This window comes from Hypomesus transpacificus, chromosome 5, assembly GCF_021917145.1.
Source record: "Hypomesus transpacificus isolate Combined female chromosome 5, fHypTra1, whole genome shotgun sequence".
Taxonomy (NCBI): Eukaryota; Metazoa; Chordata; class Actinopteri; order Osmeriformes; family Osmeridae; genus Hypomesus; species Hypomesus transpacificus.
Genome location: NC_061064.1, coordinates 515,905 through 543,671, shown reverse-complemented (window position 1 = coordinate 543,671; position 27,767 = coordinate 515,905). Strand labels below are relative to the sequence as shown.

Below are 27,767 nucleotides of genomic sequence, written 5' to 3'. Positions count from 1 at the left end.
AGATTGTTGCTTTATTTACTGTAGTAATTCACCATAAATTTTTTTGATTAATCTTGTTGGAGCAGAAGTCTCAGTTTGGTACCCCCCAATGATGTTTTCAGGGCCACAACCAGTAAAGTAGTCTTTGGAGCACATTCACAGTCTTGCACACTTTGTGCGGTTTCGCCTTCAATCTGTTCTCTGTGTACATATCTGCTGCTTCCATGAGTCATCAGGTGCCATGCGTGCAGCGTTGGCAACCATCCGTCGGCAACCAGCCGTCCTCCAACCCAAACGTTCTCTGCTCAAATCTCTCACCCCCCCCCCCAAATATATCCCATCTGTCATTCTAAACACACACGGACACGTGTCCTCTCTTATCCTGTTCAGTTTCCGGGTCTTTCCGACCCCACGTCCCTTCAGACAACGCTCTCCTCCAGGCCTCCAGGATTGGCCTTTGCGTTGGAGTTGGAGTTGGAGGTGTTGTACTCGTGCAGGTACCTGTGGGCGATGCCCTGTGTCGGCGCCTCGCTGCCCGCGCTGCTGGTCGTGGAGGCGCACTGGACCAGCATGCCTTGCAGCGACTGGCTCCGCCGGTTCCAGATCATGCTCAGCCTCTTAGCGTAGCCGTAGCAGGTGCTGGTGGTCGTCGTGGCGACGTCGCCCACGTCGAAGGAGCTGCTGCGCGTGGGGCGCAGGGTCGGTCTCCAGTCTGTCATGTCGCCGTGTCCGGAGGACTCTGAACCCAGGCTGTAGCGGGAGCCCAGGCTGTAGCGGGAGCCCAGCATCTTATCCAGGTCTGGCTCCCCCTCCTCGCGGTGGCGTACCTTCCGTCCGCCCGGCTGCCTGAGGGCCCGGGGGTTGGGCAAGGTCTGGGACGTGTTCTCTGGGCTGTAGTACAGCGTCAGTCTATCCCTCTCGGGGGTGAAGGGAGGGAACTTCTTCTTCTCCCTCACGGCCACCTCCAGCCCGCTGCCCTCCACGCCGCCGCCCTGCTCCGCCTCAGCCCTCTCCGTCTTGGGCGGAGTCCGGCCGCGGCTCTTGACCTGCGGTTTGGTTTTGGGAGGCGTCGCTTTGGCCTGCTGGCTCAACATCGCGTTGGGAAGCGCCACCATCATCACGCCCCCGTTCCCGTTGGTCTGGGCATAAACGTCCACGCCGCCTTTGGCGGCCAGGAAGTCGTCGTCGTCGTCGCCGCGGTGACCGCCGGGGTACTGGCCGTCGTCCTGGCAGTCCCCGCAGACGCGGTGCCTCACCATCATGGCGACGGTGAACACCAGCAGGGTCACCACGATCACGCCGCCCACCATCACGGTCAGCGTGCCGCCCAGGAAGTGAGCCTGCAGCGAGCGGCACTCGGCGTAGTCCTCCTTGGTGCTGAACTGTGTGCAGCCCAGCACCATGGTGGTGGAGAGCGAGGCCAGGCCGTCGTCAAAGATGGCCAGGACACACAGGCTGTAGTCGGCCCCCGACACCAGGTTCTTCAGCAGGAAGGTGGTGCTGGTCGGAGGCAGGATCCTAGCAGGGGAGGGAGGGGGGATGGAGGGAGGGAGATATAGGGAAAGAGCGGGGGGGAGAGAGAGAGGGGGGGACAGTGATGAGTCATTTGCTGAACAGCGAAACAGGATATCTTCGACTGAACAGGAGCAGGAGATGAATCCAGTGAAATGCAATGGGCTGTAGAGCAGTCCCTGCGTACTAATGACTATTATGTGCTGCCAGAGGGGGAGACTGATGGAGAAGAGGTATTGGCCCTGCTCTGCTGTTGTTCAGATGCCCCAGTCAATAATCCTTTGCAGCAGAGGGGCAGTAGTAAGTGGGCATTGAGGGATATTCAGGGAGGCAGAATGCAGACTCGACAAGCGCCTTATTTATTAAATGTTTTTCGTTTAAACGTGTCGTGCCAAGTGATGAGGTATTCAAGACAACTCTAAGGCGATGACGCATCCGCTTACCCCCCCCCCCCCCCCAACTGTCTGTCTGCCAGGCTTTACCTGTCTGTCTGCCAGGCTTTACCTGTCTGTCTGCCAGGTTTTACCTGTCTGTCTGCCAGGCCTTTAACTGTCTGTCTGCCAGGCCTTTAACTGTCTGTCTGCCAGGCCTTTAACTGTCTGCCTGCCAGGCATTTAACTATTTAACTGTCTGTCTGCCAGGCCTTTAACTGTCTGTCTGCCAGGCCTTTAACTGTCTGTCTGCCAGGCCTTTAACTGTCTGTCTGCCAGGCATTTAACTGTCTGTCTGCCAGGCCTTTAACTGTCTGTCTGCCAGGCATTTAACTATTTAACTGTCTGTCTGCCAGGCCTTTAACTGTCTGTCTGCCAGGCCTTTAACTGTCTAGCCTCTTTGATCAACTGGTACAGACAGACAGACAGACAGACCTTATTGATGCTACTGGTGCTGACTCAGGGGAATCCCGTGTAGTACAAACGTAAACAAGATGTTTTCCTGAAAGGCTCTGAACCAGGCTTTTCCTGGTGTTTACCGCGGATGGATACTAGCGAGCTCTTGGGAGGAAGACCTTGAGCACTTTCTAATTTGGTCCGTGCTTGCAGTTAACCTTCCCTTTGCCCTTGCTTCCTCGCTGCCTCGCTGCCTCCCCTCCCCGCCTCCCTCTGAAGCTCAGCTCCCAGAGATCCTGACTTCCCGGTGTCTTGGTGCTTTGTTGCTCTGCGGGCTTTACTCCATGTAGAGGCGCTCGCTAATGACAATGAAAAGTGGAGGCTCTGTTTGGAACATTAACTCGGGACGTGCAAGCTATTATCTCCATGGGGTTTGTTAAATATTCCGTTGGGATTATGAATTATAAGCCCTATTGAAGCCCCGTCTTAAATGCGCTCCATGCGCACATTAGTCACTAGAGAAGAATCAGGGATTGTATTAGTGCGTGTTGATCGTCTGTCGTAAGGCCAGTGACTAAGAGCCACGTCTTGCGTGTGAAGTGTGGGTACAGATAGATCTGCCGTGTCTTCGCAGAGAGACGTGGAGCTTGGTGCTGAGGAGGGAGGAGAGGACAGAGGCTGCTGTTTGGAACACTGACCAGCCTCACCCTCCCTCCCTCCCGCCTGCATCCTGCCTGGGCATCACGTTAATGCTTTAATTCATTTCCCTGAAACTCCCCCCCCCCCCCCCCCCCCCCCCCCCCTCCCCCCGTGCCTCCTCACCCCCCCCTCCCCCCCTTCCTCCTCCACTTCCTCCCCCGGTTGTGCTCGTCTACACCCCCAGCCTAGATTCCAGGCAAGCGAGAGAGTCGATTTGAACAAATGTAGGCTAGCTTTTTTCTGATGTCTTATTTGATACCGACTGCAGATTTGTAATGCGGTGTTGGAGAGTGGTGGGGAGAGAGAGTCGAAGAAAGAGAGATAGAGGTGGGGAGCGTTCCCTGCTGAGAGATTGAACATTGAGAGTTTGTTCTTGCTCATTTGAAAAGAACAGTGTTTGGTGTGTGTGTGCGTGTTTTAATGCGTCCCGAAACAGATCTGTCTCGACGCGTCTTGCAGCGGGAGATGGTGTTTCATAACCCCTGCATCTGCATTACTGTTCACCACATCCCTCGTAGCTCTGGCTTTGGAGTCGAGTCCTCAGCGCTCCCTAGACCCTCTCTCTCCCTATTTATCTCCATTTCAGTCAGAGGGATAGGATGTGACACTGTCCCCATCTCTGTCGGACGGCCTCCTTAAAGGAGTTCATCCTGGTGTCCCCTGAGCCTTGAAACGCTCTCTTCCAGTTAGCCGGTCTCTCCACACATCTCTCTATAAATACACCCCCCCCCCCCTCCCCCTCTGGGATACCTCTGGAGTCGGCTTTGGTGCCTCTGCCAGGTAACATGTTGTGTTAATCACTCTTGATCTGGAGCTCGAGAGCACTGCTGTAAAGCTGTTTGTTGTTGTTTGTTGCTGCAGTAGTGTGTTTTGTTCGGTTCACTGTACTGGGGTATTGGTAGTGTTTGTCTGCAGATCAAGGGATTGCCGGTTCAAATCCCCTGTCCCCCCTCTCACGTCAGTTTGGAGAAATCAAAGAATGGCTAAATTAATACATAAAAAAAGAAAAAAACCGACGTGTTGTGTTGTCTGCCAGGTGAGGGCTTACCTGTAGACCAGAGCGTCGTCGGCGGTGCAGTTGTACTGGATCTGGTACATCCACACCAGGTAGGGGCCGGGCGCTCGGCCCACGTGCCAGCGCACCTGGGCCGAGGTGGCGGTCACCCCCAGCACCCCCACCAGACGCTCGCTGGCACTGCTCTCGCCGTCCGCCCTCTCTCCGCTCTCGCCCTCGCCGCTGGCGTTCCTGACGGTCACCACCCCTCCTCCCCCCACCTTCCCAAGTCGGCCCTCCCTCCCGCTGGTGATGTCGGAGGAGCCGGGGTCTCCCCGTGGGTTGGTCAGGGGCACCGTGTTGTTGCCGCGGTGCGGGAGGGGGATGATCTTGAGGTCCACCAGCGCCGTGGCCTCGCCGGCGGCGTTGATGGCGATGCAGGTGTACGTGCCGTCGTCGCGGGCGCGCGTCACCAGCACGTCCAGCGTGCCGTTGTAGTACGAGTGCACGCGGCTAGAGTTGGCCACGATGCGGTCGTCGGGGGAGATCCAGTGCAAGACGGGCTCGGGGTCGCCGATGGCGCGGCACCGTAGCGTGGCCCGCTGGCCCTCCAGCACCCACAGCTTGTTGGAGTGGCGGGTGATGAGCGGAGGCTCGCAGGTGAACTCCTCCTCGGGGATGGACCAGAAGTAGCGGCCGGCCAGGTGCGCCGGCGTGGCGCACGTCTCCATGTCGTCCCCGCGGACCAGCCGGCGCAGCCACAGCAGCTCGCAGTTGCAGTGCAGCGGGTTCCCCCCGAAGCTCAGGCTGATGAAGGCGTTGTAAGGGGTGGGGCTGACCACGCCCGTCTGCGAGCGGGAGAACAGGGGGTCGGGCGGCAGCGTCTGCAGGCGGTTGGAGGTCATGTCGAGGCGCGCCAGCTTGTAGAGCTCCCCGAAGGAGCCCTCGGCGACGTGGTCGATGAGGTTGTGGTCGAGGTTGAGCGTGTGCAGGCTGGCCATGCTCTGGATGGCCTCCCAGGGCACCTTGCGCAGGTTGTTGTAGGACAGGTCCAGGTCCTCCAGCGTGGGGAGGAAGTCGTCGAACGCCGCCGGCGACACGAAGGTCAGCTGGTTGCTGTTGATGATGAGGTGCTGCAGGTTGAGCAGGCCGGCCAGGTCGCGCGGCCCCACCGCCGTCAGACGGTTGGTGTCCAGGTGCAGCGAGCGGAGGCTCTCCAGGTCGGCGAACGCCATCGGCCGCACCGTGTGGATGGTGTTCCTGGAGAGCGTCAGCTCAACCAGGCCCGTCATGTTGGCAAAGTCCACCTTCCCCACCTCCAGGATGAAGTTGTCCGCCAGCCGCAGTTCCACCGTCCTCCGGTCGATGTCCGGCGGCACGAACAGCAGGCCCTTGTTGACGCACAGCGTGCTCAGGGACTCGGACAGGTTCCGGCACACGCAGTGGACAGGACAGATGGACACCACGCCCCATGTCTCCCCCGCTGAGACCCCCAAGCTCTGGAGCAGCACCACCCAGGAACAGGTCACCATGGCCAGCCACACGGCCAAGCGCGGGGCCTGGGGGCGGGCCGGGGGCCTCAGAGGGGGTTGGAGGGCGTTCCACGGGGAGGGGGTGGAGAGCGGGGCGGGAGGTGGTGGGTGAGGCGCGTGAGAGGACTGGTGTTGGGAGTGGGGTTTAGGCATTGTTGAAACGGTTGTTCATGAACCTGTGGAGGAACAAATCATTGATTAGCGTGCTGTATTTATTGAGTATGTTGCTGTATTTATGGAGTGTCTATTCATTTTGCCCCCAAAAAAAGAAAGCAAGAAAGAAATCCTAAAATGTGTGGATCTGGTGCAGTAACTTGGCAGAGCAGTCACAAGATGTTGGTGTCAACATCTTGGCACCGGTGTTAGTGCACCAGATGTGAGCGGGATCCTAGGTGAGGGAACAGACAGGATGTGATGTCGGCCCCAGGCCAGGGCTGCTCTGGCAGGACCGTGTTGACTGGCTGTGACGCAGTGGCCGGGACTGCTCAGTGTCAATTCACTGAGCCCCTCCGCTTGTTCTCACCATCACTGCCTGCCTCTGCTGCCACAAGACTGATTGGCCCATTAACCTGATGCATTGCCCCCTGTTTGTGTGTCTGTATTGTCTGTCAGTGTGTGTGTGCGCCTGTGCCTGTATTGTGTGTGTGTGTGTGTCTGAATGTGTGTTAATCCACTCGCACCACTCCAGTGAACACTCATGAACACGTTTTATCTAATGAGAAGAAATGACATGGGCTTGAGCTCCGGTGTTAGAGAGGTCTGCCTCCTAAACGAAGCAGAATGAGGGCTGTGGTGTGACCGAGGCTTCAGGTCCTTGTGTACAAATGGACCTTGAACGCCCCGGATTGTTTGACTTCCATTACGGGGCGATGATGATGATTAATGTGACTGTGTCACGCCTCGCCAGCATTGCTGCGTCTCACCGGGTTCTGGAATATTCATTTTGTGCTCGTTTGAGCCTTATGTAAGGCTTCTACTGCTGTCACGCTCTCCCAAGTATGGTGTTTGTTTGAGGGGGGTGCATGTGTTGAGGGGTGTGTGTGTGTGGTTGTGGTGAGGTGTGTGTGTGTGTGTGTGATCTGTGTGTGGTGAGGTGTGTGTGTCTGTGATCTGTGTGGTGTGGTGTGGTGTGGTGAGGTGTGTGTGTGTGTGATCGGTGTGGTGAGGTGTGTGTGTGTGTGTGTGAGAGAGAGGTGGTGCGTGTGGTTTTAGTGTGTGTGTGTGTGAGAGAGAGGTGGTTTTAGTGTGTGTGTGTGTGAGGTGGTGCGTGTGGTTTTAGTGTGTGTGTGTGTGAGGTGGTGCGTGTGGTTTTAGTGTGTGTGTGTGAGGTGGTGCGTGTGGTTTTAGTGTGTGTGTGTGAGGTGGTGCGTGTGGTTTTAGTGTGTGTGAGGTGGTGCGTGTGGTTTTAGTGTGTGTGAGGTGGTGCGTGTGGTTTTAGTGTGTGTGTGTGTGTGTGTGTGCGTGTGGTTTTAGTGTGTGTGTGTGTGTGTGTGTGTGTGTGTGTCAGAGAATGAGAATAGATGATGAAGGGCCCAGAAGGAGACTAATGATCCAGCCTATAAATACCCAGACGATTACAGCGTAGAAACTGGGTTTGTGCAAACACAGGGTCCTGACTTGCAGACTATTTGACAGCCACAGTGTATGAGCATGTATGGGTGTGCTTTATAGGACTGCATGATGGATGATGCCTTATAAAACAAGAAACAAACCATGCAGCCAATGGAGATGACCTGCAGTGAGCCAGAGAGGCAGGAGGAAGGGAGTGATGGATGTTGACAGTTGGTGACCACCGTCTGGGTGGATGGGAGGGAGGGGGGACTCTGAGAGGATTTACAGGTCTGTGTGCGCGTGTGTGTGCGTGTGCTCTGGAAGTAAAAGATGTCAAGGCTGTGAACTGGATGGTAATGATTGACTTTCCTAATCCAAGGCTTCTGGGTGCCATGTTGCTGTCATGATGTTGCTGGGTCCTGTAGGGATCTCCTCAGAACACGAGTCCTCCTTCTCCCTTTGTTGCCATCCATCTCTTTCAAACCCCAACATTACCAAGCTGACAGGACCAGCAGTTCTCGGCTTTTATTTCCCTATTCCAATTGTTATCCTTTTCAGGTTTTATCATTCTTTATGACTATTTTAGGCTTTATTGTCCTTCTCTGCGTGATTCCCTCTGTGCTGTTGCTAGGTGAGTTTTCTAAATCCATAATATGAGCAGTCCACAGACCAGCCAAGAGACAATAGGATATTTTTTATTTTGTCACAAAACTAAACATAATCAACCTGCACCTTATTGTGCACTGTCAAATCTACAGTAAAACAAACCTCATTTTGAAACTAGACGAATAAGGACTGTCAACTTACTTAAGTTGCTTGGGTGTCTTCTGAGAAAGCCACATCTATTGATTCTTCGTGATAACTGGAGCATGAATTGAAATAATCCGATTTAGTTTTTCAAGCATGAGCCCTAAGGATACACAGACGGGCTCGCTTCTTCCCCAGAAGGATGAAAGGTGTGCAACATTTCTCTCGTCTCCTCTCATCGGCTCATCTTCACCTCTCCGTTCGTCCTTTCACCAATTCCTCCGACTTGGAGGGTCCTCTCCTCAGATTGCGTGTCCGCCCCGCGTCTCATCTTTTTATCCCGGAGTTATCTGTATTCCGCCCCTTGCCTCCCCGCCCGTCGCGTCTGTCCTCAGAGCAGAACAGTGAGGCTCTACGACTTCCCAGAGTCTGTGTTATCTGTGTTAGAGCAGCGCAAGTCCTCTCAGCCCCCCTCCCTCCCCTCTCCCGTCTCTGCCCGTCTCCTGCTCTTGACTGGCCGCCGCCGTCCCTCCTGTGAAGGGAAGAGTGCAACCCTCCCTTCTCACTCGCCGGCTCCCCCCGCTAGTCCGCTCCTCCTGCTGACCGGGGCTGAGGAGAGGGAAGAGGCTCTCTGCGTCTGATTTCAATGACCTACAACGATGGCATGTTTTACCCCTGCCGTCCGAGCTCGCTCTCAACTCAATCAGCCGCTTGTTTCAACGCACGTCTCCTCTTTCAACATCCCTGTGCAGCACGAGTCGTGATTTGTGGCTTTTGGTGCAGGGAGAGCGAGCGTGTGTGTGTGTGTCGGTGTGTGCGAGAGAGATGGGGAGATGCAGAGTGAGACTGCAATGTGTATGCTACTGAGAAGAGAGAAGAGGGAGGGGAGTGGAAGAGAGAGAGAGAGAAAGATAGAGAGAGAGCCCGAAGCAGTCCTGCCTTTCAGTAGCGGCGGAGAGGAGGGGAAATGAAACGGAGGCAGCGAGGAAAAGAAAATGAGCATGCAGGACGGGTTGAAATGAGAAGCTGAAGGGTGTGAAGGTGTAGGAGGGTTTGGAGGTGGCAGTGTCTCCGTCATAACATTCCTACTACATTATCATTATTATAATCATCATCATCTGCCAAGCAGCCAAACCACAGGGACTCGCTTCCTTTTCCGCCTCTGGGTTCAAAGCGACGCGCTGGTTCCTGCGCCCCAAGGGGTGCTGCCACGGCGCTGGGGGGGGGGGGGGGGGGTCCTGGGAGGTAGCAGGCCCCCGTCGCCCTCCGTGTTGCCGTTGTACGTGACATCAAGGACGCCCTGCGACCAGGTGGAGGACGAGTGGAGCGTTGTGCTAAGACGTCTGGAATGAGACTCCACGGTCATAACGACAACAACGTGTTCCTTTTGATAAAGGCTTTCATCCAAAGCAAAGTATGGAGGGGACTTCCTGAGAGGCAGTCACATGGTCTACCACACAAGTCCCCCACCAGGCCTATTAAGTCAATTGCCATCCACAATTTCTTTAAAAGTCTTGAAATTACTTAGTATTAATTATTTAGCGTCTGATTAAAGCGGGCAACTCAATCCTAATGGGGTGGGGAACCTCGACTTAGCACAGTAGGAAGACGTTTTGTTATTAGCGGCCTTGGGAGTGATGGTGAGTGTTTACATGCTTGCTTGCAGTTCTGCTCTAATGCTGCCTCTAAGGCTTTTCAATATGAGCGAAACGCCAGGTAACCGAGCCGCTAAGCAACGCACTTATAGAGACAGCTTTGTACCCCATATGATGGAAATGAGGGCTGTTACAGGTTCAAACCCGCTGTAGCGTAGAGCGGGATTTGAGGCGTACGTTTTACCCTTGAGTATACGTGAAGACGAGATGACAAAGAGAGGGGGGGGGGAGATCAGTCCTCCCATCTGTAGTCCTCCTCTCCTCCCCCCCGGGTTCTCCTCATTCCTCTGTTTCTCCGGCGTGTGTTTGGGTTAGCAGAGTGACTCACCCTCAGCCAGACCCAAACTCTAGGCTATATATAGAGGACTGTGTACAGGCATGCTTCACTGTGGAGCTTCTGACAGGAACAGGCTTGTAGTCTCTGAGTCGTTCACTGTCCAGCTTGCACGCTTTAAATCCGCCTTTACTGGATTCTATCATTACTGGAGCCTTATTCATTATTGTATCCTGAGGTCTTATGCTTATATATAAAATTAAGAATCATGTTTTTGCTATATATTGCTAATTTGCGGTATTTACGCTTTGTATGTCTAAGACTTGTCCAGGAGCTGCTGTGTGCGTATTAAGTATCCATGCTTGTGCCGTGCCGACAAGTTATCTGAGACGGAGAGGGTGGATGGCATTGTGTCCAGCCATTCAGGATGGACAAAAGCAGCAATGTGGGCAATGACTATCTATTCAGCCCAGTGGATCTGAACAGCGTTTTACAGACTGGGGCTGAATTCAGTGGGCTTGGCTGCTTTAGCAGCGCTATCAGAACTCATGCCAGTGGACAAATTGGGTGATATTTCAAAACAAATGACCTTGGCTTTTATTAATTTTATTTTCACCTCTCTTCTTCTTTTTACTTAATCATGAAAGGCTAATTTGGAACAAGTGTCCCGGATGCATAATTGATCATTGGACTTCAACAGCAGACTTTAATCACATCCCAGTTGCTTTGTGCTCAAACATTATTATTTTAATTAGTTTTCCCTCTTCTGACGCCCACTTGATGCAGTCATTATAGAATTGGTGCTTTCATAAAACTGGGTTAGCTAGTCCTGGTGGTGAGGTTTCCACCCTGAAATGATCACTTGCTTCCAGCTAGGAAGGGTTTTAGTAGAGACAGACTAGTAAAGTAAGGTGTCCTAGAAAATCTTCTGCTCCGCCCCTCCCATCTATCTCCACTGGAACATGGTTAGAAAAGGTTGAACAGGAAGATAAATCACTCCCTATTCTAGCCCTGTGTCCCTCTGCACACTGTCACACTGCGTCAACACTCTACAGTGGTTCCAACACGATTTAGAATTAATCAACTTCAAGAGGGGGGAAAAAAAAAGAATTATGTAATTTTTACCAAATCTGACAATCGAAAGAGAAAATCATTTCGTTATCTGATTTTTGTTCTTTGTATAGAACATTGGCTCCGTTAGACCTGCAGTTTGTGTGTGGAAAGTATAGCAATCTGGGTCAGCACTCTAGTACTTTGAAATGCTGCTTGAAAATGTATGGATTGACCATGAAATTTGGATGGACTAAGGGCGTTGGAACGCGAGCAGAACATTCACCCACTCATCTCCATCTCTGTCTCACACACTCTCTCACACGCACACTCTCTCACACACACTCTGTCTCTCTCTCTCTCTCTCTCTCTCTCTCTCTCTCTCTGTGTTCCTTCCCTTGTCCTCCTTCTCTCATTTCTTGGCGTTTCCACTCAGCTGTTCTGCGCAGCTCCTCTGCCCCCCCCCCCCCCAGGGCACCTGAGACAGATGTGTTAGTCCGTCTCAGGGAGTGTGCAGGGCATATGTAGGGGGATTAGCCCCATCCCCAGGATTGTTTTGCCCAGTGATTTGAGTGTGTTCCCTGCCGTGTGCAGGGCTCTGATAGCGCTCACACAGGATGGAAGCAGGATGGGTGATGGTGGTATTATCGAGTGCTGGGAGACATTGATTTGGTATTGGTCAGAGAACAACGACCTCACACAACCCTCAAAGACCATTTGCACTTCAGCTTTGGTTTGATCTGTCCCCTGTGTCACAGATCACACACCACTTCTTAGGCATAATCCCTCCCCCCATCCTCCCTATCTCCCTCCCTTCCTCCATCCTCCCTCCTCTCTCCTCCATTCTCACTCACTTCTTCCATCTCTTCTTTGTCTACACAGACCAACATCCCTTTTCTCCAGAACGTTCTGAACAACGACCAGTTCCTGTACGGCACCGTCGACACCCAGTTCATAGACGAGAACCAGGACCTCTTCAACCTCAAACCGGTCCAGAACCGAGCCCAGAAGCTGCTGCACTTTCTGGGTAATGGGGTTCTCCCACCTCCTCTGTCTAGGCCTGGTGCTTCTGCTAGAAAGACTATTGGAGTGGAAGATAATGTGTTAGTCCTTTATTGAAGGTTGTTTTTTACACAGCACAATATCGGATCTCGTTGGTATTTACCCCATCATTTGCAGCTAATGATCTTGACTCATTGAACAATTACAATATCCCTCCCTACATTCAGAGGTGAGATAATTAACCAAATTCACGCTTGGCAAAAACCACACACCTGCAGTCATAAAAGCTCTAGAATTGCCAGCCCTCAAAGTTCTACTTCTTGATGTTGTGCTCTGTTACTGTCATGTTGGTACACAATAGATTCCTTTTTTAGTCAGGCAATTTGTCAAAAATGTTCGTGGAGCACTCTCGTGCATAGTGCGGCTCACTAATGGCTGACGATTATGAAGGAGCTATTTAGAGACGCTTTCGGATAATGGATTCCAGGCATGACTTGTGCTCCTCTTCCCAGGTCACGTCATGGTGAACGGTCCCACCACGCCGATCCCAGTCAAGGCCAAGCCGTCATCCATCGACCCTGTGGTTCCTCCTGTCCCACTGGGTAACCCGCCAACCAGCAAACAACCTCTTAGTACCATCCATTTAAAAACCATTTGTCTTTGAGATATTATTAGCGTTGCGCCGTGCGTGGTGGCTGAGATGTGGTTATTGTTGCACCGTGCCTGGTAAATACAGACCATTTCAGTGATTTGTGTGTCCCTCTAGATGGAGGTGTCTGCTGAATTGTAAAAAAAATGGAAATGTTTTGCCTTGAAAAACGAGCAACTGGCAGTTTTGACGTGGTGTGTTTGTTTCGAACTCCCAGGAGAGCCCCCTGTGGGTTTCCGTGAGGTGCTGCTGCGGGAGGGTCCAGAGGGCTTTGCCAAGGCGGTGCGTGCCCACCAGGGCCTCCTGCTCATGGACACCACCTTCAGAGACGCTCACCAGTCTCTCCTGGCCACCCGCGTGCGCACTCATGACCTCAAACAGATCGCCCCCTTCGTGGCTCACAACTTCAACAACCTCTTCAGCTTAGAGAACTGGGGAGGTGAGAAAATGCATTCAGTAAACCATGCAGTTAATACACATGTATCTCTCTCTCTCTCTCTCCCTTTGTCTCCCCTTGCTCTCTCTGTCTCTGAGTGAATCTCTGTGGTCTCTTTCGCCATGTTGGGTTTCGGAAGGTCGCAGAGTGGGAAGGTCGCGTAGAACGAGCTGCCTGGTTAAGTAGAAATGTGACACGGCCCAAAGGGCTAGTCTCTCATTGTTCAGCAGTGCGGGTTATTCTGGGGAACTCGGGAGGGCTCCCTGCCTCGGTCTCAGAAGAAAGCAGGAGAGGACGTGCTTGAGGTAGATGAGAGATGACTGCCAGCTCATCTCTAAGTAAAAACGGATAGAAAAAACGCTTTTTTACCTCTGTTGCTAAGTGATGTGTCAGATCCGTGTCAGAGTTTTTGTCAATGCTCCTTTTGTCTGCCTGCCTTTCGCTCACGACCTTTCCTTGCCCTGTTTTGTCAAGCTTTGTGTGGAAGTCACATTTGATATGTCATAGGAGCGGGTAATGAGAACACTTTTTTCCCAAACAGGAAAAGAGAAGAATTGCTCAAATGGATGTTGTGTGAACGGTTCTGGTCTTGTATCTTGTTCAGTTGCGTGACTGCTTTATCTAGTGCAGGGTACAAGTTCAATTGATAAAAAAGATTTAAGACTTTTGTGTTAAAAGGAAAACATTCGTCAGGTTAACATTTATAAATGTTCCCATAAATCTCCCATTCATGTGAAAAATATCACAATTTAGTCTGTGAACTTGATTTATACACATTTTGTGAACCCCCACAAGTGAGCTGTACATGCAAATTACATGCAAACTAGCCAATGAATAATTGTCACATGTGCCCACTAAATAATTACACCATACGTACTGTGGATTGATGGAAAACATATTATGCTAGCTTGAATAGTGCCTTTTTAAGCACAGTCCCTACTATAAATTCCATTTGAGCATTCCCTACAGTATACATGTGTAAAGTGTTCTGGATAGGAACGCGTTCTATAAGGGGGAAACTAAACGAACGACTGAGATGATTTGAGGTCTGTGGATTCTTCCTGTCAGTGAAGTGGCGTTGACGTTCCCTTTCCCGTATCCAGGCGCCACCTTTGACGTGGCGATGCGTTTCCTGAGCGAGTGCCCGTGGCGGCGGCTGCAGGAGCTGCGAGCGCTGATACCCAACGTTCCCTTCCAGATGCTTCTGAGAGGCGCCAACGCCGTCGGTTACACCAACTACCCCGATAACGCTGTGTTCAAGTCAGTGTCCGTGCTGTGTCAGTCTCTCACACACACACACACCAAGTTTTATCAAAATGGTTTGGAAAAACTCCTTTAGATGCTTTGCCCAAAGGGACACAGAACGGGGGGATTTGAACCTGAAACCTCTTGGATCTCTAGTCAGCTGACTTTACTCCTATAGATTGGCATTGCTCACTGGTTAAAGCATTTGAATACAGATCTAAGGCTGCCCTCTGTACGTGTTTAACCTACAGTATGTAAACACTGGACGGCATTTATCCACTATGAGAAATATTGATCTAAAATGGAACAGAAAATACATAACCCCCCCCCCCTCCCCCTAACATCATACGGTAGTTTGGATTAAATGGAAAGTCTGTGTGCTTCTGTCACTTGCCATGTTATTTCACTGCACATTCAGGACTCCAGCAGAATACTTATGAGGAGATTCTCCCCTCTGAGTGATTCAAATAGTGTCACCTTTTGAAGAGAGTAAAGATGTTGCCTTGGTACCCAGGTACTACCAAAGGGGGGGTTTAGTGAACCAGAAATACCCTTGTTGCTTAGCAAAGTGGACTTGGTTGTACTATCTATGTATTGAAGATACACATTTGTTCAGTCTGAAACTCATTAATGCAGATTGATAGGACTTGCTTTATTTGTAATCCTTTCCCACTCAAGGATTCATCTTGATTATGTAAGCACCTCATTTAAACCCCTAATTCTGTAGTTCACCCTACCTTTAACATACTCTATAATATCTATAAAATGTATTATATTGAGTATATAATATATATATATATATATATATATATATATATATAGGGAGGGAGGGAGGACATGAGATGGAGTATATGTGTATATCATACACATAATTTAATATACTCCATTTCATGTCCTCAACCTCAAACACCCGCCCCTCCCCTCCCTCCCTCCCCCAGGTTCTGCGAGGTGGCCAAGGAGAACGGCATGGACATTTTCCGGGTGTTCGACTCTCTGAACTACCTGCCCAACATGATCCTGGGCATGGAGGCTGCGGGGGCAGCTGGGGGCGTGGTGGAGGCCTCCATATCCTACACAGGAGACGTGTCCGACCCCATGAGGCAGAAGTACTCCCTGGCGTACTACTTGAACCTGGCCGACGAACTGGTCAAGGCCGGGACGCACATACTGGCTATCAAGGTAGACATGGTTGGGACATGCATGATGACCATGAATGCTAGTGACACACATATTGGTTCAAGGTAGGACCACAGACAGTGCTGGTTCAAGGTAGGACCACACCAGACAGTGCTGGTTCAAGGTAGGACCACAGACACTGCTGGATCCAGGAAGTGACACATTTTTCTCCGTCAGCTCCACTCAGCCGTGTTATCTCTGCTGCACACATATTCTGCTTGTCACTGTGACTGGGGATGATGAATGAGCCACGGATCCTGTCATTGAATGTCACTGTCCTCTCCCCCCTTTCCCTCCCCCACCCTCGTGCTCTCCAACCCCCAACCCACCTCCCGCATGCCACCTCTCCTGCCCCCATCCTCTCTCCCCTCCCTACTCCTCCTCTTCTCCAGGACATGGCTGGGCTTCTGAAACCAGAGTCCAGCCGGTTGCTGATTGGAGCTCTGAGGGACCGCTTCCCCGAGATGCCCATCCACGTCCACACGCACGACACGGCCGGGGCCGGAGTGGCGGCCATGTTGGCGTGTGCAGAAGCCGGGGCCGACGTGGTGGACGTGGCGGTGGACTCCATGGCGGGGATGACCTCACAGCCCAGCATGGGGGCGCTGGTGGCCTGCACTAAGGGGACCAAACAGAACACAGGTGAGCCCCACACACCTGACACTACACAGGGGAGCTGAGCTTCTACCTGAGGACCAATCGAAACACAGGGGAGCTGAGCTTCTGCTTGAGGACCAATCGAAACACAGGGGAGCTGTAGGCCATTAGCTAGGTGCTGATTTGTGGGTGTTTGTGCATAGCCCTCCTGTGATACTGCTAAATAGGACAAAAATAATAAAGTTTGATTTGATTTGACCACCAGAGCTGGGTTATATACAACAGCAGGTTGGGAAAGGAAACTGTGAAAAAACACATGTCAGCGGTTTCTTCGCTGAATTAATTGGCTGAATTACTCTCGCACACAGAGGGATGTGTTTTGGAGTGGGACTGTCTGGAATGGACTGAAATCTCAGGCAGTTGAATAATGCTAGTCTTTAAACGCACACTCATTATGCCTGGTCTCCAGAGCTCTGAGATGGAGGGATGAACCGTCAGCAATAAAATAAGCAACACAACGGAGAACACATGGGAAGTGGTTTAGAAATGAAGCATGTCTGAGGTTTTTTGCTAAGATGAGATGGCAATAACGAGACAGAGGGAGAAAAGGAGAGGCAAAGAGAGATGGAGAGAGAGAGAGAGATGGAGATGGAGAGAGAGATGGAGGGAGAGAGAGAGAGATGGAGGGAGAGAGAGAGAGAGAGAGAGAGATGGAGAGAGAGAGAGATGGAGAGAGAGAGAGATGGAGATGGAGAGAGAGAGATATGTAGAGAGACAGGGGAGAAGTAGAGACAGAGACCGATGTGGAGAGGGAGAGGTAGAAATAGAGAGCATACCAGAAAAAGAACAGGTTGGAGAGACCGGCGAGATACGGGGCGAGAAGGGTTGCAGGGAAGGTCACCTATAGACATGATTTCTCCACTCACACACCACTCGGTGACCTTTCTTTAATTGAGACGTTACGAGCATCAACTGAGCAGGCTTAACCTCCTGTAATGACCTGACCTGCCCGCCTCTACCGCCCCGCCCCCCCTCCCTCCAGCCAACCAGGCGGGAGGGCGTTCTGCTGCCTCCAGGTTGCTAAGGTAACTGGTGTGTGAGGCCTGACGTGGAAGCTCCTGTGTTCAGCCAGCCAGCCAGCGCCCGATAGCTGTTCGCTGCCAGAAACGGCACAGGCTCAGAGAGGGAAGATTCCATGTTTCGAGTCAACATGAGAGGTCTGTACATGAGAGGTCTGTCTCCGTGTCCAAATATGCTCCACGCCCCTATAAGATACGTTGACGTTGGTTGTCAATGGAATTCAAACTCTCTATAACTCTTTTATAGAGAAAATAATTCCCACAAAACGACGCCGAATGTTGTGCCCAACTTGTACACATGCAATGCAACACTTAGCCTCTCTTCAAGACAGCCCGTCATCACAAAAGCAACCAGGCGCTAACTTATTCCTTGTGATGCCATTGGGTACACCGGATAATGAATGATGTCATAAACGCATTCAAAAATATTCACTGGGTCAAAAGAATCCAATCTCTACAAGATCGAACGATAATTTAATATCTCTTTGTTCCGTACACAACAAATGCCACTTAATTGCTTTTGAAAAGCCCTTAAGAACTCATCTTGAGTAGAGGGCAAGAGGGTGAATTAATTAGCCTGACAAGTTGCATCTTATTAGAAATGACCTGGACATGTAACGGCATATAAACAACGGAATAGTGTTCCTCCGCGGTTACCAAGCAGCTCATTTCAAATACATGTTCACTTTTTACCTTCCTACTTTGGCAAGGACATCGAGCATGTAACGCTGGTTTACGCATCCCCTATACTTTATTTAGAGGACTAAAAAGTTCTCAACACTGTGAAATTGAGTCGTTTTCTGAATGGAAAACATAAATGCAAGACATTGGCTGAGAGAAGGAATCTCTGTTTGAAGAGAGTTTGGGGTCTACATCTGTGCCTTTGAACATATTTATTTAAATGACTTCTGCACCTAGTTGTTTGGACAAAATGGAAACCCGAGGTGCAGTGTTTATCGGTATGCTTCTGAACCCAACCCTGTTATTTTACTGCGCTTTCCGAAATCCAGCAGAATAATTGTGAGGACTCCATCGTGTCCTTGGCCCTAACCTTTTTTGAAGAGTATGAAGATGTTGAAATGTTTCCCTTTAACTTAACTTAAAATATAGTTGTTGAGGAAGTACTGTTGTGTTGTATGTGTAGTAAAAAATCAAAATAGTACGACTTAAGTGGTTAGCGGTCGAGCGGCTGGACTGGATTCCTCATGTCTCTTATTGTTCAATTAATGGCTCAACTCATCTAGCTTTTGTAAGACGCTGTTGCCTTGGTACCCAGGTACTACTAATGGGAAGTTATGGAAACAAGAAATGTCGTTGTTGTTTAGCAGTGTCCTTGAGTGTAGTATTAATAAAAACTATTCAGTATAAAACACATTATTGCAGCTTTTATAGACCTTTCTTTCTTTGTAATCCTTTCCCACTCATGGATTCATCTTGATTATGTAAAAACCCCAATGTGAGAATCAGCGCAGCCACAAGACGGAGTAGCAAGGTTTTATAGCCCATGTTAATGTCCAGGCTTCTGCAAACCTAATAACAATAATGTAATGAACAGGCCATTGGGTCTGTGGATGAAGCACATTCTACCACTGTGCTTCCTCTCTGTACTGTCAAAACTGATTTTATTTTAGTACCTGATCTACAGTCTGATTTATCAAAAAAGTTGTTTTTCTTACCTGCTAGTAGGGAGTTCTTTCAATGTTTTCTCCATCTCAAGGCAATTATTTTTCACTTGACACTTAATACCTTTTGAGCTCTTTAGTCCTTCAATCTATCAATCCATACTTCTTAGCACTCTGCATCAGCAGGGTTCCCTGAGCCAAGATCCCTTATTCTCCTCCATGATGATTGTAGATCATACTTAAGACAACTCCAGCCTAGGGTTCGTCCATCGGCCTGTCAGTCTGTTTCAGTGTCTCTGTCTCAGAAACAGTTTGTCCATCTGTCTGTCTCTCAGGGCCGCAGACAGGGAATCTGTCTGGCTATCTGTCTGTGTCCCTGTCAGCTTTATCTGACAACAAACAGATTAATACAAAAACTTGAGTAAACAGTCGGTCTTCGTCGACTCCCACACCTCCCATGTTAAACAAAAATCCACGCTTGCGCTAGCAGCTGCGTCTGAGCCCGTCCTCTTCCCCCTGTCCCGTCAGGCATTCCTCTGGAGAAGGTGTTTGACTACAGCGAGTACTGGGAGGTCGCTCGCGGGCTCTACGCACCTTTTGACTGCACGGCCACCATGAAGTCTGGAAACGCAGACGTTTACGAGAACGAAATCCCTGGCGGCCAGTACACTAACCTGCACTTCCAGGCTCACAGCATGGGCCTGGGACACAAGTTCAAGGAGGTGAAGAAGGCCTACACCGAGGGGAACAAGTTGCTCGGTGACCTCATCAAGGTGAGACAACCCTCTACTTTTCACTTCATGTATGATGTAGCAAAATACTGTAAATTTGTTTCGGTTCAGATGTTTTAATGCATTTTACGTCCTGTCTATCTCTGCGTGTTTTTGGTTTTCCCCCCTAGTCTGGTCAAATCTTATTGAAGTGAATTATTAAAGGCCCATTTATTCTGCTGTGCTCGTCATTCTTCCCTCCAGAGCATACATGCAGGTCTCAGTTTTGTATCCAAAATTGAATCAAAAGAGGAGAGGACTAAGTTTGAAGGGAGTAGAGCTGCTAATCTCACTGCTTTCTGTCTGGGCCCAGAGTCAGACCAGCTGAAGAGCTTTGAGCAAAGCTTATCTGTTCTGTTCCTTTACGCTTCTCTCTGATCTCTCCAATCAATTGCATCTTCTAGCTTTTGGTCTTGCCTAGATGGTTTTCATTTCCTACAGCTTAATTAAATGATCAGAGATAGTTTGTGTTCCTCTTCCCTTTCTCCTACTCTGTTTTCCCCGCGCTGTCTAATATTGCCCATATCACAGGCTTGGTGAATCAGTATCGGCGTTCGGTCAATAGACGACACACTCCCCACTGTTGTCACTATCTGCTTCTTTCTCTCCATTCAGTTTTCTTGTTGTTGTGGCATCTCGCTGTCCCATTGGTGACATTAACTTTCTCTCTTTACTCCCCTCTCTCCACTCCCCTCTCGCTTTCTCAACCCTTCTCTTCACACCTTTTTGTTCTCTCTCTCCTGTCTCTCTCCTTTCCTGACTCCTGCTTAATTCTCAGCAGTTGGAATGTTTTGAAAGGTGAAAACGGAGTATGACGCTTGCGTGGTAGCATCAGTTTCAAAACTCCTGTGTCCCCCCCTCCCCAGGTGACCCCCTCCTCGAAGATCGTGGGCGACCTGGCCCAGTTCATGGTGCAGAACTCTCTGACACGGGCAGAAGTGGAGGAGCGTGCTGACGAGCTGTCCTTCCCGCTGTCAGTGGTTGAGTTCCTGCAAGGACATATTGGCATTCCTTATGGAGGCTTCCCAGAGCCCTTCCGTTCCAAGGTAACGCTAACAAGCCAAGCTAACTCAAACAAGCCACTCTTAATTCTAATAAGCCACGCTAATTTCATCCAGCCATGCTAATTGCTAACAAGCTAATGCTAACGCGTCCCGCTAACAAGTCACACCCAACGGTCCACGCTACCAAGCGCGCCAACACCAACATTCCACGCTTTCGCTAACAAGTCCTTCCAGGGCGGCCATGTTAATGCGCCACACCAGCGCTTACGAGCCAGAATAACGTGCTGGTGGTTTCCCAGCAGAGAGCAGGTACTGTACAGTGGGCCTAATGTTCCCTCCGGCGTGTTCCCTCTCATCTCACCGTGTTATTGGACATTCCGCATTTCCTTTTACCCACGCTACTAATGCTTTCCATTGAACCGCTGTGATTCACAATCGGCATCTCTCAAAGAGCAGCTTTTAGTAATCAATAGCCTGCCCTTGGGGGGGGGGGGGGATGTATTGTATTGAGTGACTATGGAAGACCGTCTGCTCTCCACTAGTATTATAGTGAACCTCAATAGCGAGATTGTTATTTTCCACTGTATTAAAAGATCATCAGCTCACTGCTATATATGGATTAAACATTCAGAGTGCATTTATGTGTACCTTTTATGAGGTCATTTGTGTACCTTTTATGAGGTCATTTGTGTACCTTTTGAGGTCATTCAGGAGAGCTGGGGAACAAAAGCAATTTATATTTCCTACTCCTGAAAAAACGTGTTTGTTTGAAATGCCTATTTCCGTTCTTTTTCTTTCTTGTGTCTGTACGATCCCTCGTGATACACTGCACTTATTTCTCGTGTATGAATTTTTCTTAAAAAAAAAAAAAAAAAGATGTCACCGCTAGTCTTGCTCAAAGAGCATCTGCCTGCATGAATTACCCCAAAGTATTTCCTCAGAAGATCAATTGTTTTCTAGGACAAATGTGGGCCTTACATGGCCGTTACACAATGCAGCTCCCCCTTGTGCTTTGTTTGGCTCTGGACGCACGATGGCACTTGTGTAATTTATTTTGCAGATCAGTTCAAAATAAATGGGCCATCTGCTTAGCATACATCATATACAACAAAGGAGCTCTACAGCTATTACCAAGCAGCGATTTCTCATTTCCGACAGAGATGTGCAGCATTATCTCTATTCATTATTACGCTCCTGTTTGCTTGGTAGGTTCAAACGCTTGGTGATAGCCTCTGGTATTTTGTACATATTTTTAAGGGCTTGCTTTGAAGTCAGAAAAACCTGATCTGTCTGAACTGATTAACTTCTAATTACAAACGATCTGACTAGTCATGCTGATATATAGCACTCTCTGTTGGTATCTGACTGGTCTCTCTCTCTCCCCCCCCAGGTGCTCAAGTCTCTGCCCCGCGTGGAGGGCAGACCAGGCGCCTCTTTACCCCCCATGGATTTCGAGGCCCTGGAGAAACGGTTGCGAGAGGCGCACGGTGATGACATCACTCCCGAGGACGTGATGTCAGCGGCCATGTACCCAAAGGTGTTTCAGGAGTTCAAGGAGTTCACCACCACCTTCGGACCGGTGGACTGTCTGAACACTCGCCTATTCCTCGATGGGCCCAAGATCGCTGAGGAGTTTGAGGTCTGTAGCGTGATCACCGATGTCATGATTTACTCATAATGACACATACGTTAGTCTCCTTTGAGTATCTTAATGAATCTAACTATTTACTTTCAAAAACAAAAACCATGATCTCTGCTGTCGCGATATATCCATAATAACAACACATTAATTCAACGAAAACATTTTAAACATGTTTATTGTGTATTTGTCAGCGCCCTCTTGACCTGCAGTCAGGTGCTGAACCACTGCGTTGTACCTTGTCATTTCCTGATCATTTCCTCTTCCTGTTTGACTCAGGTGGAGCTGGAAAGGGGGAAGACCCTCCACATCAAGGCTCTGGCCCTGGGAGATCTCAACAAGGCTGGCCAAAGGGAGGTGTTCTTCGAGCTGAACGGCCAACTGAGGTCTGTCCTGGTCAAGGATACGGTGGCCATGAAGGTACAATCAGAGCGCCAGACTAGCCACTTCCTGTTTTGTTGACTGTGTGTGTTCGTATTTCATATCTTGTTCCTGGTCTCTCTGAACAACATCAAAGGGACCCTTGCTGCTTTTGGAATGGATGTGTACACGTGTGTGTGTGTGTGTGGGCACACGTATGTGTATACATCTGTCATGTATATGTTAATCACAGTAAGAATCCACGTAACGCATCATTGTCCTCCCAGGAGATGCACTTCCACCCCAAGGCCCTGAAGGACGTGCGTGGGCAGGTGGGTGCGCCCATGCCAGGCAAGGTGGTGGAGGTGAGGGTGCAGCAGGGCCAGAAGGTGGAGAAGGGCCAGCCTCTCTGCGTGCTCAGCGCCATGAAGATGGAGACGGTGGTCAACTCTCCTCTCACGGGCACCGTGGCCAAGGTGTACGTCTCCTCAGATAGCAACCTGGAGGGAGACGACCTCATCCTGGAGATAACAGAGTGAGAGGAGGAGGTGGAGGAGGAGAGGATGGGGTGAGAGGAAGAGGAGGAGAGGATGGGGTGAGAGGAAGAAGAGGAGAGGATGGGGTGAGAGGAAGAAGAGGAGAGGGTGGGGTGAGAGGAGGAGGAGGAGAGGGTGGGGTGAGAGGAAGAGGAGGAGAGGGTGGGGTGAGAGGAAGAGGAGGAGAGGGTGGGGTGAGAGGAGGAGGAGGAGAGGGTGGAAAGAGAAGAAGAGTATGGAGAAAGAGGAAAAAGGAGAAGAGGTTGGGATGAGAGGATGGGGTGAGAGGACGAGAGGTTGGGATGAGATGGAGAGAGGAAGAGGAGGAGAAGATGGGATGAGATGAGATGAGGAGAGTAGGACAGGTCTGAAGAGAACCTCTCACCCCAAGCACAAGCTCTTCTGCCCCGACCAGACGTACACACATACACACGTATCAGTTGTCCAGCTCTGTAGAGAAGAGGGAGGCAAAGGGATAGATAGATCTATTTTTGAAATTGAGAATTTGAATCGGCTGCAAAGAAGAATTGCTTTGTTAGTTTTGACTGTGTTGTAGTATAGCTTATCGTCAGAGGTATTTCTAATCTGTGCATTTGTATGACTTGTAGTCCAATGTAACTATTAGGAAAAGCACAATCCTTAATCATGGCTTTAGAAGAATGCTAAATATGTACGTTTTCTTGATTTCTAAAAAAAATCTTATTTTGTCTAAATAGTTCAATTGCAGTGGCAAATACAGTATCTTGGAAATATATTATGCAATGACTGAAAATGAAGCAATGGCTGAGCAATTGACTTTCAGCCATTTAGTGCAATAAAATGTAATGAATTCCTCACCTTATTTTATCGTGATGTAACTTGCACAGATCGAATCAGATCATAAATCAAAGAATTAATTCATGTCTTACTTGCCCGTCTCCACATCTTCGACACTGTTAGTCTGTCAAAGCGAAGACAAACCTTCCTCAACACTTATAATCTGTACTCACCACTGTGTATCTGATCTCTGATCCTAACCTGCTTTAAGACTCTCTCCCATAGTTAGGTCTCTTGAGAGGTTATCACACCACAAACGACTCAGTCAACTTAAACCCTGCTAATGTGTTACTATTTTTGACCAACTGCCTTGTACATAAACACATCTATATTACTTGAGATTTCCTACTATATGTGAATCGACAACATTACATGGTGGAAACCTGTACTGAAATAAAACTGGAAATATGCAGTTCTCGTAGTAATGGGGATTAACTGCACTCATTGATTCCAGCAATCAGCGGTTTCTTAATATAGTAAAGGGGATAGTTGAATGTTCTCAGTGTGGTTATTAATACCCAATGACGCCTTAGGTTAATTAGAAGAATGTTTACTGTTCAGTGTTTCAAACCTTTTTTTTCTTACAATTTCGTCTGTGTGATTTCTTTGTGTTTTCTGTTGTTGTTTTCCCCTCCCTCAAATGTAAACGTGACATGTTAACAAACTAGAATTACAAGATTACAAATTTATAAAGACCAACCGAAGCCCTTTTCAGTTTAGATAATAGTGTGCTGATCCTGCTGCTCATATCAGATATTAATGGTCATACATTCTTATCTTCTAACTGCTGTCATGGTAACCTCTCATAGTGGTGGCCAGCATGAGTGGGGCATTATGACGTGTAGTATTTGTGGTACAACGGGAATGGAGGAAGATCATCACTGTTATTTTTTGACACCTGCTCATTATTAGAATAAAGGCTTGTCGTTTCAATCATTTGAAATCTGACAGTATTTTTCACTGAATTACATTTTTCAGTTTGCTGTGAAAACAGTTGTTTTTGCTTTTGAGAGGGTTTAATGTACTTGTATGTGGGGGGGGGAAAAGACAAAACATTTAAGGTTGTTAACCCATTTTTAAGTGGATGGATAAAATTAGTTCTGGGAGATTGTGATGCATACAATGAAAATGAATGTCTGTGAGCTAAATATGCAGAGGAGAAGTTAGCATCAAGATTGGGATTAGAGCGATATTAATATATATGATGATATTAATATACATGTACACTAATGTTTGGGTGGGAATTGTCTTTGTTCATCTTTCTACAATGTTTTTTTTCTGACATTTTCTGAGCATTTGTCTTAACATATGCAAAAACTAATTCACCATAAAGTCATGTTCTTTGTAAAGTGAAAAATAATAAAGCATAAAGTAACAAAAAATATGAGGCCTTTGTTTTATTGTTTTACTAACGATGATGTGTGCGAGGGATGATCTACATTAGTTCTCAGCGCTTACTGAACAGAGGCATGTGTACAATATCATTTAAAAGCCATTGACCTCAAATCTTGCATTACTTTGGTTGGAAAACATATAAACCAATTATTGAGACACTTCTTGAGGAAATTGGAGTCTTAACTCATAGGTGGTTTTCAATGAATAAATATTTGTAATTGATGCCAAGAAGGATGCCTGCATATTGTGAAATGTTTTCGTCCTTTCCTGAGATGGTTTCAGTCCCCGGTTGTGAGATTTGACATTTCACCTCAATACAGTTAACAAGCGTGACGTTTTCCCCTAACTGCTTACATCTACCCCTCACCTCCCATCTCTCCTGCAGTTGGTTTGTTTATACAGCCCTGCGTGGTGTAGTATTATATAGCATTACTGCAATGATGGATGTTAGACCTCAGAGCTGCCATATGCTCGTTTATGAGAGAAGTGGGGGTGTGTCTTCGCAGGCGTTGATTGATGGCTCTGTCTGGGGTACAGTACCTGTGGGTGCCCAACATGGCGGAGTGGATGGTCTGACATCTAGCAGCCTGGGACAGGTACGCTGGGAGGCTGAATGATTGTGCAGGAAGAAATTAGCTGCCTTATTGCTTGCTTTTGTAGGCTACTTGAAATGCCACCGTTAACGTTAGACCTGTGGGGTTGTGGAAACCTACAGTGTTCTTTAACTGTGAGAAAAGCCTGCTGTTGTGGCTGTCTTGTGTCCACCCAGACCCTCCCATTAAAGTTGTAAGGAATCTATTCCATAACTTCTGTCTTCCATCCTGCCCTCAGGTCATGCTTGCCCTCTAACTCTTAAAAGCCTTTTTCTTTCTTTTTCGCAGGGCTCCTGCCGAATCTTAGCAGTTGAGCTCTCTTCCAAAAGATTTCAGTAGATCAATAGGCAGTCCTCCAAGGCAGGAAACAGAAAATCAGCCACAAGGATAACGGGATTTTTTTTAAAAAGTGAAACATGAAATCTATTTCGGACACTTCCAGTGTACTCTGATGAGTTGTTTTTGCTGTTGCCTCTCATCCTCTCAGTATTCCAGAGGAATGGAAGATGCAGTTGCCCTCACATGAATGTACTAGAATAATTGATCATAAATATTTAAACATATCCATCATCCCTTTTCCTATATGTACTTTTCATTTTTATTTCAAATAGCGTTCATCAGATTACCTTTAGTGATTTTACAATATCCATGTCCATACATTGGTAAATTGTCTTATTACATGGCTTGGCGTTTAGTGTTGATTAATATGACAGTTTATGATATTTAAGTTTGAATATAAATGTCATGACAGACCCTGAACAATCCTAATGTGAGATTTGAGATTTAGGACCATAGTTGTCAGACTGACTGAAAATGCTATACTGATCAGGATAATCACTAATACAATTCAAGTTTTACTCTGCAGTAGCTAGATGTTTTGTGTCTTATAACACTGGCTTTCAGACTGGCCTCAATATAAGATTATAATTAGTCACAAGGGAAGTCATTAATGAAGTTAATCTTTTTAGATACAAATGTTGCTTGTTTTTGTAAGGAACTGAGTAAATATCCCATAAGGCCCATGGTATCATTATTACAGAAACAGACCACATTGAGTCAATTCACACTTAACTCTAAATTGTTTACAGAAGTGGCTCAGACTGTATAAGCCTACTATAATGTTAGCATTTAATTTAGGTCAATAATGTCATTGTTTTCTTTTTGTGGTTGTTTTTTGTTCTCTTTATGTATTCTGTGATACCCTACAAAAGCATATCTGCCAAAGTCCTGCTCATAAGGCCAAGCAGAATCTGAACCATTGAGATTTCAAAGGTCTTACAATGTTTTATAAAATGAGGAAAACTGCTCCATGGAAACACACAATTGTAATCTCTCCCACGCGCTGTGTGGGAACACCCTTTTCTTAATAAATAAATATTGAACGTGTTTTCCGTAATGTGAAAGCTGTTTACCATTTGCCTATTGCAATCATCAGTCACTGAAACTGTCATCCTTTCCATCCAATGAGGTTTTAACTGTTTCCACTTTGCAGCTCAATTTGCAGCTCAATTCTACCACCTGCTGGTATAAATGACAATTATATTCCTATAAAAATTACATCTAATCTATTACCGACCTACAACTATGAACTGGCTAGTTACGCATTGCCTGGCTACAACCGTTTAATGTATTGTATCACATCCGGGCTTCAAACTACTGCTTTGTACCAAATCGAATCAGATTAACTGTGTTATTTGCGTCTAAGTAAGACCGAAAGCAATATTACGTTTAGTCATCCTCTTCAGCAAAAGACCAGACGGTTAAATATAATATTAAAGTTAACCTAACCTTTTTTTGGCAACTAAATCATTGAACATTAATGATGACGTCTAAAAACAGAAGACAACGAAGTTGAAAGCTACACTTATTCATTCATTTTCTTTCAGATTCGTAAACGTTGCCTCATGCTCATAAATCGTGTTTCCCATTACTCCATTCCTTCAAAATAAGAGTCTGATTGTACCCGAATGGTTTGAAATTGGTGGCAGACCCCACTTCTTATCACAGGTAATTTACTTTCTCCCACTC

The 27,767-nt window shown here is 48.3% G+C and overlaps 2 protein-coding genes across 2 annotated transcripts; one reads left to right on the top strand and one right to left on the bottom strand.

Moving 5' to 3' along the window:
* Positions 1–7: 7 nt before the first annotated feature.
* Positions 8–9,064, bottom strand: lrfn4a (leucine rich repeat and fibronectin type III domain containing 4a). Its single transcript, XM_047020079.1, has 3 exons — positions 7,902–9,064; positions 4,066–5,719; positions 8–1,497 (listed from the first exon to the last, which is right to left on the bottom strand). Exons 2-3 carry the CDS (start codon positions 5,694–5,696, stop codon positions 399–401), a joined length of 2,730 nt encoding a protein of 909 aa, XP_046876035.1. The 5' UTR covers positions 5,697–5,719; positions 7,902–9,064; the 3' UTR covers positions 8–398.
* A 2,548-nt stretch (positions 9,065–11,612) lies between these two features.
* pcxa (pyruvate carboxylase a) lies at positions 11,613–22,999 on the top strand (the record flags this gene model as incomplete). The annotated part of the gene is made up of 11 exons (XM_047020898.1): positions 11,613–11,847; positions 12,335–12,424; positions 12,689–12,910; positions 14,011–14,167; positions 15,091–15,331; positions 15,721–15,970; positions 19,155–19,399; positions 20,263–20,442; positions 21,791–22,039; positions 22,319–22,459; positions 22,687–22,999. Coding segments are annotated over 11 exons (2,262 nt in total), but the record flags the coding sequence as incomplete, so codon positions are not given.
* Positions 23,000–27,767: the final 4,768 nt, after the last annotated feature.

What these genes read in the sequence shown, in the direction of transcription:
- lrfn4a (XM_047020079.1), bottom strand. Translation starts at nt 5,696, where the DNA reads ATGCCTAAACCCCACTCCCAACACCAGTCCTCTCACGCGCCTCACCCA. An exon ending in GACGACGCTCTGGTCTACAG is followed by an intron (nt 1,498 to 4,065) that starts GTAAGCCCTCAC and finishes CTCCCCTGCTAG; the next exon opens with GATCCTGCCTCCGACCAGCA.